Source organism: Heterocephalus glaber, unplaced genomic scaffold (genome assembly GCF_053883595.1).
Source record: "Heterocephalus glaber isolate CG9 unplaced genomic scaffold, H.glaber_assembly_v1.0 deba00001472, whole genome shotgun sequence".
Taxonomy (NCBI): Eukaryota; Metazoa; Chordata; class Mammalia; order Rodentia; family Bathyergidae; genus Heterocephalus; species Heterocephalus glaber.
The window spans coordinates 92,756,891-92,770,253 of NW_028258315.1; the positions used below are offsets into that span (position 1 = coordinate 92,756,891).

Sequence of the window (13,363 nt, forward strand, 5' to 3'; positions counted from 1 at the left end):
CAGTGGGGTTTTTCCTTGAATACAAATAGAGTCCCGCTGCTGCTCCTCCCCAACCTTCACTTGCCTCCATACCTTCAGGCTCCTTTAGGTCCAACCTAGAGATCCCCAGATCCCTATAACTGGCACGCACAATCCAGAGGAAGTGTAGAGACCCCTCTGAACCCCTGGGAGAGGCAGTCCACAGCACCACTGAGCTACATCCTGGCCCTCTGAATTTTAAGAAAGGATCGATCTAAAGTCCCTCCAGGACTAATCTGGGTGATGATCTTCTCCCCACATCCTCCCTTCCTGGGGTCATGGAGGTTTTTCTTAGGGGACAGATTTCTAAGATAGTTCCAAGCAAAGTCTTCTCCATCATGTAACTGCATTTCAGAAGGGCTCCGGCCTCACGCAGCAGGGGAGTGGCTCCGGACTTGCTAAGGCAGGAATTAGGCAGTCCGGCTGCTCCTCTGACTTGCACCTGACTGGCCAGACCTGCGTCCTTTGGGACTGGTGAGCTGGCCCCGGAGTCCCTGCCTGCAGGGTGCTGCTCATGGACTTCCGGGTCCTTTTCTGACTGGGGCCCTCTGCCACCTTACGCATGCGTCGGCTGAAGGTAGCTCAGGAACAGAACGCCTGGAGCCCGAGCCCGAGTGGTTTGCCTCGTCCCTCCCACCTCCTAGGGTTGCCAGGAAATACGGGGCGGGGCAGCCAGGACACTTTTCATTTCAGATGGCGCCTCAGAGGCCCCACTGGCACTCTGGGGTTACCCAGGGCTCAGGCTGCAGGTGACCTCACTTTTGCTGCGCCTCCTTCCCTGCCACATCCTGCTCCCCTCCGAGCTTCCACATGAGCTGCCCTCCAATCACAGGTGAGTGATTTTCAGTACTTGCTTGGAGATGGTGCTCAGGGTGGCCTCAAAGGAGCGCCCCCAGCCTGGTCACCACCTTAAACAGCCTCTGGCTTCATGGTCTCGTCTCTGAGAGGTAGTAATGACAGTGACACTGCGGTCAGCGGGCTGATGTGGGCATGCAGTACGGCACTTGCAGGTCTCCCGAAATGGAAGCAATGACTGCAGTTCCACAGTGTTCTGCTCCTGGTCATTTCATGTCTTGTCCTGTCTTCACAATGGAGGCACAATTCCCATTGGACAGATGGACAACTGTGGGAATCCCACTTGGGTCCCTCCCTTGCCTTTTCTTCTGCAAGTTGAGAAAGCACCTCAATGTCAGCAAAATCCATTTGGCAACAGTTAGCAACCACACAGCAGAGGGGGAAGAGGTGTGGACTTAACTCCTTGGCTGCCATATTTTCCAGGAACATAAACTAATCCAGATCTACTCCAACAAATTTACTTTGAATAAGAGAGAGAGAGGGCTCCAGAATGCCCCTCAAAAGCCAACTGATTCCACCTAATGCAATTCAGGGCAACTCTGTGTTTTTGTTTGTTTGATTGTTTGATTTTTGAGACAGGGTCTCACTATGTAGTTCAGGCTGGCCTTGAACTCACTATGTAGCCCAGGCTGACCTCAAACTTGTAGTGATTCTCCTGCCTGAACTTCCCAAGTGCTGGGATTACAGGCATGTGCCACCATGCATGGCTGCTTTGTGTGTTTTGATACGCAGTGATACTAAGCTGCATTGTAAAGAAGGAAAAGCCCCCATATCATACCTCTGAGAAGATATTTAAGAAACTCAAACAAGAAATTGCCTCTGGACAGGAGATTGGCTGCAGTAGGGGTGGGGGGAAAAGCTCATTTCATTGCTTTTCCTTTTATATCATTTGAAATGATATGCCACTGGCTTATAATTCCCATTCCAAAAATCAAAATTAAAGCCAAAAATCATGGTGCATATCTGTAATCTCAGCACTCTGGGAGGCTGAGGTAAGAGGATAACAAACTCAGTCCCATCCTAGGCAGTTCAGTGACTTAGCAAGACCTTGTCTCAAAATTAAATAATAAATAACTAGGCTGGGGATGCCGCTCAGTTTGAAAGTCTTGGATTCAATCCCCAGTACTAAGTAAATAAGTAAATAATGTAGTTGAAAAGTAAAAGCTAACTTGTCTTTAATATTCCAAGGTATCTCTTGTCCCCAACTGGGTTAAACAGAATCCGCTGAGAGAATTCAGGCAGCTAGGAAGGTACGTTCTTTTCACGGTTTGTCACAGGAGTAAAAATTTACGAAGGTGGGGCTGGGGATTTAGCTCAGTGGTGCTGCCGCCTGCCTCGAAAGTGCAGGGACCCAAGCTCCATCCCCAGTACCAAAAAAAAAAATTTACCAAGGTTGCTTGAAACCCAAAATGTGTAAGTTGTTCTGGGCCAGGGGATGGCAGGATGACTCTGCCATGAGGCACAGAGCGACTCTCCCTCTACGGAGCTTCCGAGGTGCCAGGCACTTCACACCTTCCACTGTTCCTCCTCACAGCTCTATGAGGTAGAGGCTAGATCTCTTCATGGTCAGAGGCCAGACACGTGGCAAAGGGTGGATTCAAGTGAGTTATGGTAGCTTCCAAAATCCAAGCTTTGTGGAAAAGGAAATGCCAATGTCTAGGGTCTAGGTTGATCCCCCCACCCCTCTCCCCCATTTGGAACAAGTCTTATCATCTGAGGGGATGAGGAAGGGAAGCAGAAACCACAGGACTGGAAACCATGGCTAAGGGCAAGGGCTGAAGACTCAGCAGGCAGTGAGATTTTGAGAAGGTCTATGCTCACCTCCCCCACCGCAAGCGGAAGCAGCACATATATTTGTGAACAATGCATTCAGAAATATGTAGGTGTCAGGGACTGTAACGCAGGAGAAGCCATCACAGACAAAACTCTGTCCTCATGTGACTTACATAGTTCCTTTTCTATGCACCGTGTAGCCCAGAATGACCTCAAACTCGCAGCGATCCTCCTACCTCCACCTCCCCAGTGCTGGGTTACCAGGCCCGTCTTAGTGGTTACATGTTGCAGTGTGGAGAGTACCAGCTAGAATCAGCCTGTTCCACCACTTTCAGCTGTGTGATTTTAGGCAAATAACCTCTGTCTGTGCCTCGGTCCCACTTCTGTGAAATGGACATAATTATAATAGTAGCTACCTTAGGATTGCAAGGGTTCTGTGACATAGCACATGTAAAGCCTTTTGTCCAGTGTCTGGCCCAAAGGAACCACTTGATAAGTATTAGCTGTCATTATTATTGTTATTACACATATTTCGTGAGTACAGGGGCCATGTCTTATTCTCCAGAGTTCCCAGGACCAGAATAGGGCCTAGCACATAGTAGGCGCTCAACAAGTATTCAGTGAATAAATGCATAGGTGAAACTTGGCTTACATTTGGCAGTGGGACTAACTGGATCTTTCCATGTCAACTCAGAAAGCCTAGTACTCGGGGAGCCAGGACCGTTGACAGTGAGTCCTGTGCTTGACACGCAAGATGCGCAGTACAGGTGCTAGGGTTGGGCTGTAGCTCAGTGGCAGAGCGCTTACCTAGCATGCGCGAGGCCCTGGCTTCCATGGTAAGCACTGAGGAAGAAAAAACAGGAGACACTAGATACAAATTTGTTAAAGAATGAATACACGAGGGAATAAATTTCTATGAGGGCTCCCTGCTTACACGTGTGCCTTACACGCTTTCCTCCCGAGAGGGCAGCAGGGGGCGCTGCGCCCCAAGCCGCTGCTCTGGCTTCGGTTAGATTCTGGGTTCCTTAGGGGAACGCCGAGCTCCAACGTCACATCCGTCAGCACTTCCCGCATCCGGGGGCGGGCCAGAACGAAGCCAAATGTAAATGTACGAGGAGTATCCCGGACTCAAGCTCTGGATGGGCGTGCCAGACCTTGGCGAATTCGTTCAGCGAACGGGACTCGGGCAATGCGCTAGGCTACTCTGTTGGAAGGCGGGTAGGCGGAAGCCCCTGGGCCAACAGCCGGTTCCGGGAGCGGTCTTGGTCACTAGCGTGCGCTGGCTGCGCGTGCGCTGGCTGCGCGTGCGCTGGCTGCGCGTGCGCTGGCTGCGCGTGCGCTGGCTGCGCGTGCGCTGGCTGCGCGTGCGCTGGCTGCGCGTGCGCTGGCTGCGCGTGCGCTGGCTGCGCGACTGGGTGGCGCATGCGCAGATGAGTGTGTCCGCTGTGGTTGCGATGCTGCGCATGTGTGGTTTTGGTCTCCGACTCTGGCTGGGAGGACTGAGCGGCACTCTGCGGGCCGCGCTTCCTGCGCCGGAGCGAGGTGGGCTCTAGATCAGTGGAGAGTACTCGTCCGGAAAAGCTTTAAACAACCTAAGTTCACAATAGTAAGGGATTGAGCTTTTAAAAATTAATGGGTTGGTCTCAAAGTTGTATGTTGGACGCCTATACTGTGGGCCGCGCTGTTTCAGTTCCTTGAGAAGCAGCAGTGACCAGTGACCGGGCAGACGCGGTCACGTGGAGTGCACGTACTGTGAAGTCGAGGAGGAGAGTAGAAGTTGAAAAAATGAATTACGGAGGGGCCGGGGATTTAGCTCAGTGATTCTGCCGCCTGCCTGGCAAGCTCAAGGACCCAAGTTCGATCCCCGGTACCAAAGAAAGAAAAAAAAAAAAGAATTACGGAATTGTTAGGTATCAAATGCTGTAAGAGCAAAGAAGGACCGGGATGCGGCAAGGAGAGGATGGTGCAGTATTAGGATGGGCATTAGGCCAAATTTAATAAAATTAGCGTAATGCTGGGAAGGAGGCGATGAGGTGAATTTTGACCTACCTGGAGGAAGGGCATTTCCAGTCACCCAAAAACACTGGTGCGGAGGCCTGGAGTAGGGGAGAAAGTGATGAGGAAGAGTTAAGAGGCCTGTGTGGGGATTTGAGTCTGGGATGAGGTCAGATCGGTGCTGATCATGCAGGGCCTTGAGGTTATTGTAAGGACTTTGGCCTTACTCTGCCAGATGGGAAGCATTGCAAGGTTTTGAGCAGAGGAGCTGTCCCGGAGAAGTAACTCCCAACCTGTTAGAAGTCACATGTGCCAAGTGTGAGTCTCCCGATATTGAACAATGGATTCGAGGACGAAAGAGGTTCAGAGTAGGAAAGATTTATTGAGAGGAAGCTCTTGAAAGACAGGAGAGGTCTGAAAGTGGGTTGCCACAGAGGCGTTTTCTCCAAGGATATTTTATACAGCAGAATCACAACGTGGGTAGCTACCAGTATGGGTCAAACTACAATCAACCTGTAGAATTACAGTTATAGTTGTTTAGTTGATACTGATCCAGTAGGGAACCAAAGCATGTAGTCAGGTTGTATAGCAAGCATCATTAATTTTAGCTTATCTATTACTTGTAACATAGAACAAAGGCATGGCTGGAAAGGGATGAGAGTATGTGTCAGGGTGTTCTGGTCATCCACTTATGTATCCGATGGCTATTTGGGGCAGGTGGTGCTAATTACAGTATAATCTCAAGCTGCTGTTTGGCTCTAAGAGGATTGCAGGCCTGGCCATCACATCTCCATTTTGAGGTGTGGCTCTCAAAAAAACCGTGTGCTTATGTATATGTACAGGAACTTTCATATCAGTGACCGTAGTTTGACCAAAAGTAGCTATGCTAGGAGGTCTTACAGAAATCAAGCCAAATTCTCCTTAAAAATGTGAAAAGTAGGCCCAGGGATTTAGCTCAGTGGCACCTTGCCTGCCTCAAAAGTGCAAGGTCCTGAGTTCAATCCCCAGTACAAAAAAAAAAAAAAAAAAAAGTGAAAAATAACATGCGCCAGGCCCTGGGTTCTATTCCTAGCACTGAAAAAAAGAAAAGATAACTTATACCTTAGTAATTACTAGCCCTCTTGACTCTCGCTGTAGGTGTGATCAGCATTGGAAAAGATGCCAACATCAGCTGCCACATATGAAAGAATAGTTTACAAAAATTTCTCAGAGTACCACTACATGAAAGTCTGCCTGTAAGTCCAGTCTCCTGAGTTCTGTCTTAGATTACCTTTTTGAAAAATGATTCTGAATAGAATAAAGCTTAGTATGATGTCTTTTTTTGTGATTTTTTTTTTTTTTTAATGTTGGTTACAGAGAATTTCAAGATCATGGAGTTGGACTAAATGTGGCACAGTTCAAACAGCTGCTTGTTTCTGCTCTGAAGGACCTGTTTGGGGAGGTATGGAATCTGGGTAGATCAGCATTCCTAAGTTCATTGTAAGAAATACAGAAAATGGTCTTGGGGTGTAGCTCACAGGTAGAGCATGTGCCAGGCTCTGGTTTGATCCTCAAAACAAAGAGAAAAAGGAAGAGAAACATAACGCTTTTTATTTTTTGATACTAGGCATTGAACTCGGGTCCTTGCACTTGCACAGCAAGAGGTGAAACCACTGAGCTAAATCCCCGGCCCTCAATTTTTTTGTTTTTTTACAGTACCAGGGATTGAACTTGGGTCTTTGGGCCTGCAGTGAGCTAAATCCCCAGCCCTGCCACTGCTTTTAAAAACAAAAACCTTACCTGCAAAAGGCTCTGTTAAGATAAAAGGATAAGCACAAGGACCTGAGTTCGATCCCCGGTACCAAAAAAAAAAAAGATAAAAAGACAAGCTACCGATTAGGGGCATATATTTATAAATTTAGCATCTAACAAAGTACTAATATCTAGAATATGGGTGGTTTTTTTTTTGGTACCGGGGATCAAACTTGGGACCTTGCACTTTTGAGGCAGGCTTCGGAACCACTGAGCTAAATCCCTGACCCCTAGAATATGTTTTTTAAAACCTCAAAACCCAATAGTAAAAAAAAAAAAATTCACCAGAAAATCAACAAAAGGTGTGTGTAGACATTTCTTTAAAGAGGGTGTACAGGGCCAAGGATTTAGCTCAGTGGTTCCGCTGCCTGCCTCGCAAGCGCAAGGTCCCGAGTTCAATCCCCGGTACCAAAAAAACAAAAACAAAACAAGAGGGTATACAGCCGGGGATTTAGCTCAGTGGTTCTGGCGCCTGCCTTGCAAGCACAAGGTCCCTAGTTCGATCCCTGGTACCAAAATAAATAAAAAGGGTGTACATTTGGCAAAGAAACTCATGAAAAGATGTTCAGAACATCAGCCATTAAGGGAACATACATTAATAATGTAGTGAGGTATCACTGTGTGCCTAGCAGAATGACTGAAATAAAAAAATAGTGATAACTCAGTGCTGGCGAGGATGTAAAGAGATTGGATGGTTCATACATTGCTGTTGGAACATAAAATGGTCCGGCTACTCTGCATCATAAAACATGTACCTACAAACCCCCTGGCAATGGCACTCTTGGACATTTATCCTAGAGAAATTCAAACTTAATGTTCACATAAAAGCCCATCACAAATGTTCATAGTCGATTCATCTGTAATAACCAGAAACTGGGAAACACTCAAGTTGTCTTTCAGTGGGTGAATAAACTAGTACCATACTCAACAACAAGAAGGAACGAATTATTGATGCATACAACTGGCTGAATCTCCAGAGAATTACTCCCAAAGATCACATACTGAGTGAATCTATGTGTGTACTGCTCTTGAAATAATAATCTGGGGAGAGAATAGTGCTTGCCAAGGGTTAGGGATAGGGAGGAGGAATTGGTGGAGTGAGGGAGCTTTGTGCTGGTGTGGATTGATGGCTGTAGTTACGTGCAGCAACCTATGTGGTAAGAAAACACACATATAAATATGAGTACATATGTAACAGGTAAAATCATTGCCTGGTTCTGATACTCTACTATCATTATGCAGCAAGTGGATATTGGGGCACAGTGAAGGATGTACAGAACCTCCCTGCAGTTTGTTTTATAGTCTTCTGTGAGCCTGTAATTTTTCTAAATAAAAATATTTTTTTAAAAAGATCTATGCAAGGGCCGGTGATTTACCTCAGTGGCACTGTGCCTGCCTTGCAAGCACAGAGTCCTGAGTTCAATCCCGGGTACCAAAAAAAGATCTATGCACTTTGTATGTGTCAGGTATAAAACCTGGTTTCAAAGCTGTAGCTATTAACAAATGTAACCTTTGTCTCTTGGACTAATGGTCTTGATTTTTGTCATAGGAAAATACGTTAAATAATTAGTGGCAAGAGAATGAGAATGTTAAGAGGAAATATGTGTCCTGTATGGGAAAGAACATAGCAAGAAGACGGAGCCTAATTTTTAGGATCAGAGAAGAAAGAATTTAAAGATGCGGGGTGAAGAGGGATCAGCTGTGTGTAGAGGCAGAGGAACATTCCAGGCAGAGAGAGCTATAAGTAGCCGGTGAGATTGCTAGCACCATTAAATGAAGTACTGGTTTTTTTTTGAGAAGATAAGCCTCAAAAACAAAGACTTGGCAGGATTTATTAGAGTTCAAGAGTAATGTTGATAATAGTCAGCTAATAGCATAATCCTGTACATAGGTTGGTGCTGCTTTGCCCGTGGACGTCCTGACCTATGAAGAGAAGACCTCATCAGCCATCTTGAGAGTCTGTAGCAGGTATGACTGGAACACTCCAGGACCTCCCTGGTGAACCTAGGGTGCACATGGGACGGCAGACATGCAGAGCCCACTGTGACGACATCACATGTTGTAGGAGTTGTTTTTTCTAAATTAAAACCTCAGTGTTCAGGTTTAATTGCTGTGTTGGCACTTTGCGATAAATAAGTGGGTTTTGGATTGCAGTTCGGGCACTCAGTCTCTAAAAGGTTCGCCATCGCTCTTCTGGGAGAACAAGGCCGAGAGACTGATGAAGAACAAAAGTGCTCGCTGTATGGATGAGAAAAGTTTGCAATTGTGAACTCTGAGCAACTTTTTTTTTTTTGGTACTGGGGATCGAACTCGGGACCTTGGCGCTTGCGAGGCAGGCAGTGGAACCACTGAGCTAAATCACCGGCCCTGAACTCTGAGCAACTTTGAGAAATTTAAACTGGAATGAATATAAACATTCATCTGCCATGGCCTTATAGAGAGAGCAGAACCTGTGATTTGGTTAAAATCGGAGTTTCCCAGTTGATCATTGTGGTTGCAAAGTTAAAAATGTATATTTTAGAAATACTTTTATGTTCATTTTTTTTCTGAGCCGGTGAAGATACACCATGCTTTTACTTCTAAGGTTTCTTTTTTCTCTTAAATCAGGTTTTCTGGTGAAAAAAAAAAAAAGAAAGAAAAAGAAACAATGCCTTCAATGACTTTAGGGACTATAGCAAAGAAAAATATCAGGGAGATGTAAGAAAGTCTTCTAGTTACTTTTTTCATGATCTTTCTGCAGTGGTATGGTCCGATTGTGGAGCTCTTTGACCCTGCTAGGATCCTATAAAGGCAAAAAATGTGCATGCAGAGTGATTCAGGTAAAGGCTGTTCCTTCACATATTAGAAGCAAGGCTGGGTGTGGATCATCTGATTTTAGTCAAAGTGTCTCATTCTTGCTTCATTAAGGCTAGTGTAATTAATACATCTAGCAACCAGGACTTCATGGCTTTTGGAAATGTGAGACAAAGCACTTAAGAGTTTAGATTGTATGGGAAATGTTTGGGGATCACACTTGGAACACTTATGGTAGAGGCTTAACTTCATTTAATATTTATGCCTAGTGTTACACATTGGTATGTGCTTTCTGAGCTTGTGACTCCTTGTTTAACTAAGGATGCTTCCCTAAATGCTCTTTAAAATGCTACTAGAAGGGGCAGGGGAGGTAGCTCAGTGGCAACACGCCTGCCTTGCAAGCACAGTGTCCTGAGTTTGATCCCCAGTACCAGAAACAAACAAAAAATGCTACTAGAGTAGCTTTATTTATCCCTTAAAACCGGACATGTTTCTCCATTGCCCGGTGTTTTAGTAAAATTTTCTCCTAACACTGTATTAATGCTATTCTTTCTTTTATAGGTTTCTCCCTTTCTCCTTGCATTATCCGGTAATAGTAGAGAACTAGTGTTGGACTGAATAGTCTTCAATTTTGGAAACTTTTCCTATGCTCCCAAAAGTATTTTTTGATGTCTTCATAGTTTGAAAACAGAAGCAGGCTGAAAGACGCCATTGATGAAATTTGAAGATGTTGAAGATGTTCCCAGTAGTACCCAGCCATCAGCTTTGGTGGGGTAGCCTTCAGAGGAGAGTCTGCTTGAATCAGCCAGTACTGAACAGACAGCCCTTTGAGCACCTGCATGTGAGGGTTGGAGACCGGGCCGAACTCAGCAGGGTCTTCACACAGAGGGATGTGGCTGCCTTTTCCGAATTAACTGGAGATGTTAATCCCTTGCATTTAAATGAAGATTTTGCAAAACACACCAAGTTTGGAAAGACGATTGTACATGGAGTTTTGATCAATGGACTAATCTCGGCTCTCTTGGGTACTAAAATGCCGGGGCCAGGCTGTGTATTTCTTTCTCAGGAAATTAACTTTCCAGCTCCTTTATACATTGGAGAAGTTGTTTTGGCTTCTGCAGAAGTGAAAAGACTGAAGCGTTTTGTTGCTTTTATTGCAGTGTCATGTTCTGTAATAGAAAGTAAAAAGACTGTTATGGAAGGCCGGGTTAAAGTTATGGTCCCAGAATCTCCCAAACTCTGAAATATTTGTTGCAAGTTCAAACACCAGTGCTGTCATTACTAAAGAAGCACCTGAGGAATGGGCAGCTGTGTCACTAAGGTGTGGCTGATAGACCCAGAAGTCTTGTTAGGGAAGGGGAACGGGGGAGGAGTTCAAATGTCTACTTTCCGGTTTGGCTTGATGCTTCACCCAGACTTGATAATTGTATATTGGTTTTTGTAAGTTGAAAGTCTGAGGCAATTGATCTGAAGTTCTACTCTTAGGATTTCAAACCAAATTAGATTTGCAATTACTAACACTGCCCTCTATCTGTGTACCATTTCCTCACTGAATTTATAACTATCCAGCACTTAATTACTGAAGGAACAAGAAAGTTGAGTTGACTTTGAACACCTACTCATTACCAGTAAGTATTCTTAGATCCCTTTCCCAGCTGTTTCTGGGTCAGGGTTTGTTATGACTTGGTATTGTTTACACAGAGGTGGCATGCTGCTCAGCCTCCTCTGGGACTTGCCTTTCAGGTGGTTTTTCTGTTGGCAGAGAAGGGTGTGTGTACATACTTACACTCAGTTGTACAAACTCTGTCTCATGGGTCAAATAATGAGTGCACTTCGCAAGAGTCTTGTTGAACACAACAGGCACAGGCTTAAGCACCAGAGCTGGTGTGGAAACACTAGCTACTATTGTCCATCTCCCTGTGAGGAAGGTTAGAGGTTTTCCTGAATTTAAAGCTGACTGGTCCTTAAACAGGTAATAGGCCAATTTTCAGGTTGTCAGCCAAGCAATTAGTATTTTTAACCTGGAGTAGAATCTTGGATACAAAGTTTCTATCTTAGCTGCTTTTTTTTTTTTTTTTGGTACCGGGGATCGAACTCGGGTCCTTGTGCTTGTGAGGCAGGTGATGGAACCACTGGGCTAAATCCCCGGCCCCAAAGTTTCTATCTTAAAGAACCATAATCTTGGGGCCGGGGATTTAGCTCAGTGGTTTCACCGCCTGCCTCGCAAGCACAAGGACCTGAGTTCGATCCCCAGTGCCAAAAAAAAGAAACAAAGAACCATATTCTTTTTTTTTTTCCCTTGAAAATGTCTGCGTCACATTATATAAATATCTGCCTATGGGGGGAAGGGACTAAGAAATAAAATAAGACTACAGAGATCAGATTCTTACATTTGGTGATGTTCGGTCTGTTAGTACTAATCGTTCCGAAAATGGCCAACACTTTTTTCCCCCAACACTTTAGAAACAAGGTGTGAAATAACATATAAGTGGCCTGCCTGCGCTCTGAGCTGCAGCTAGACCACAGCTAGATTTGTTTTGATTAAGATCTGTTATAACTGGTAGGCTCCCTGTTTCCTTGGAAGATGGGTTTTCCTCCTGCTGGTAAGTAACCAGGTTTTGTGTTGCGTTTTGTTTTTTACAAAAAGGGGAAGAGTTGAACAGATTATTAGAGTTATTCTAGTCACTAGAGGGCAGTGATGTGTACAAAGTGAGTTCTTTACAACTGTTAATATATTTAGGAAGAAAATATCAAAGTTAGTGTCAGGAACAAGGATGCTTTTCTTAGAACGGAATGGGTAGCATGTGGAGGCTGAGATCCACCTAAGGAAGACGTGGTTATAGGTGATTAGTAGACATGCTGAAGATTTGTTACAGCGTCAGAACAAAGCAGAATTGAGGCTAAGACCCCTTACTCCTATTGAGCTCATCCCCAGGGCTTAGCAGCAGTCCTAGCGTGCAGGTTCATTAATACTACACAGTGTGTTCATTAGTAATTGCAGCTACCATCTTTCAGTTTTCAGCTGCTTTTTACACTTATTCTAACCTTAAAACAGCTTTGTTGAGTTAATGCTGTCCACTTTTATTTATAAGCAGGGGAACTGACTGATGCTGTGTAACTTGGCTAAGCTTGTACAGTGAATATGGAGGAAAGCTGAGATTCGAACTTGAGATTGCCTGGCTTCAAAGCCCTTTGTCACCATTTGGCTCTTACTCTTCCATTCCCAGAGCATTGTCAGTTTCTATGGTAGTACTTTGTTATGTGCCACATAAAGTAATTGGAATCAGTCTAGAATGTTTACATTCAGAATGTTCTAGATCTGTTTTCCTGCTACAGTTGTAGCAGTTCCCTATATATTACTTGATGGCTTGCACAAATATATATCACCGTTTTCTGGGTTGCTGCTCAGGGCAGAGTTGCCAAAAGGGTTGGTCTAAATGGGAAAAGTGCAGGCCAAGGGAGGGTAGTGGATCTGGCTGGTAGCTGACTCACGCTGTGTAACTTTCAAAAGTAGCTTCTCAGGGGCCGGGGATTTAGCTCAGTGGTGCTGCTGCCTGCCTCACAAGTGCAAGGTCCTGAGTTTGATCCCTGGTACCAAAAAAAAAACCTGCTCAAAAGTAGCTTCTGAGCAAGAACATTTCCACATTTTTTAGTGCTCCTTAAGGGTCATGGTCTTTGGGCCTTCTGAATCAGTAAAAATTGGACCAGAAAAGTAGGCAAGAAGGTACTGATACTTCTCTGTGAATCATGACTGGTCATTTTCACCCAGAGCCAAGAGTTCCGGTCCCCTCGTGCTTTGTTAAAGCCAGCTCTAAAGAAAATGGGCTGGTTAGCTTTCTCATTTCCAGCCACATACAAGCTGCCAAAAAGAATGAGTAACAAAGCTTGGGTGGCCCTCACACTAGGAATCCTCCCCCAGGTAGATCATTGAGAGGTGGCCTTGACGATAAGGTCACATATGGAAGTGAGTACAAAAGTAGACTGAAATAGGCCAAACTGTACCAGCACTTTCCATGCAGGAACATTGTAAGAGTATAATTGCTGTGATGTTTGGTTACTATGGAAAGGAATACCCATCTTAGGCAATTGCAGCCTAATGCACTGGAAAATTGCTTAACAGATTTTATATTCTATTAGA

The 13,363-nt window shown here is 45.0% G+C and overlaps 2 protein-coding genes across 5 annotated transcripts; both read left to right on the top strand.

Annotated features, from left to right (window-relative positions):
* The first annotated feature begins 608 nt into the window (after positions 1 to 608).
* Positions 609 to 9,974, top strand: Rpp14 (ribonuclease P/MRP subunit p14). Of its 4 annotated transcripts, none has more exons than XM_087181605.1 (6): positions 609 to 850; positions 5,779 to 5,876; positions 5,998 to 6,082; positions 8,324 to 8,400; positions 9,173 to 9,251; positions 9,787 to 9,974. In XM_087181605.1, exons 2-6 carry the CDS (start codon positions 5,800 to 5,802, stop codon positions 9,841 to 9,843), a joined length of 375 nt encoding a protein of 124 aa, XP_087037731.1. In that variant the 5' UTR covers positions 609 to 850; positions 5,779 to 5,799; the 3' UTR covers positions 9,844 to 9,974. The 4 variants fall into 4 exon arrangements, with proteins under 4 accessions (XP_087037731.1, XP_087037728.1, XP_087037729.1 ...); XM_087181602.1 differs by lacking the exon at positions 609 to 850 and adding an exon at positions 3,721 to 3,864; XM_087181603.1 differs by lacking the exon at positions 609 to 850 and adding an exon at positions 4,066 to 4,252.
* On the top strand, positions 9,953 to 11,603 carry Htd2 (hydroxyacyl-thioester dehydratase type 2). Its single transcript, XM_087181600.1, has one exon. It carries the CDS (start codon positions 9,953 to 9,955, stop codon positions 10,466 to 10,468), a length of 516 nt encoding a protein of 171 aa, XP_087037726.1. The 3' UTR covers positions 10,469 to 11,603.
* Positions 11,604 to 13,363: the final 1,760 nt, after the last annotated feature.

Excerpts from the sequence above, each read along its gene's own strand:
- Rpp14 (XM_087181605.1), top strand. The coding sequence starts at position 5,800 with ATGCCAACATCAGCTGCCACATATGAAAGAATAGTTTACAAAAATTTC. Across the intron at positions 6,083-8,323 it reads TGAAGGACCTGTTTGGGGAG|GTTGGTGCTGCTTTGCCCGT; the intron begins GTATGGAATCTG and ends TCCTGTACATAG. Across the intron at positions 8,401-9,172 it reads ATCTTGAGAGTCTGTAGCAG|TGGTATGGTCCGATTGTGGA; the intron begins GTATGACTGGAA and ends ATCTTTCTGCAG.
- Htd2 (XM_087181600.1), top strand. The coding sequence starts at position 9,953 with ATGTTGAAGATGTTCCCAGTAGTACCCAGCCATCAGCTTTGGTGGGGT.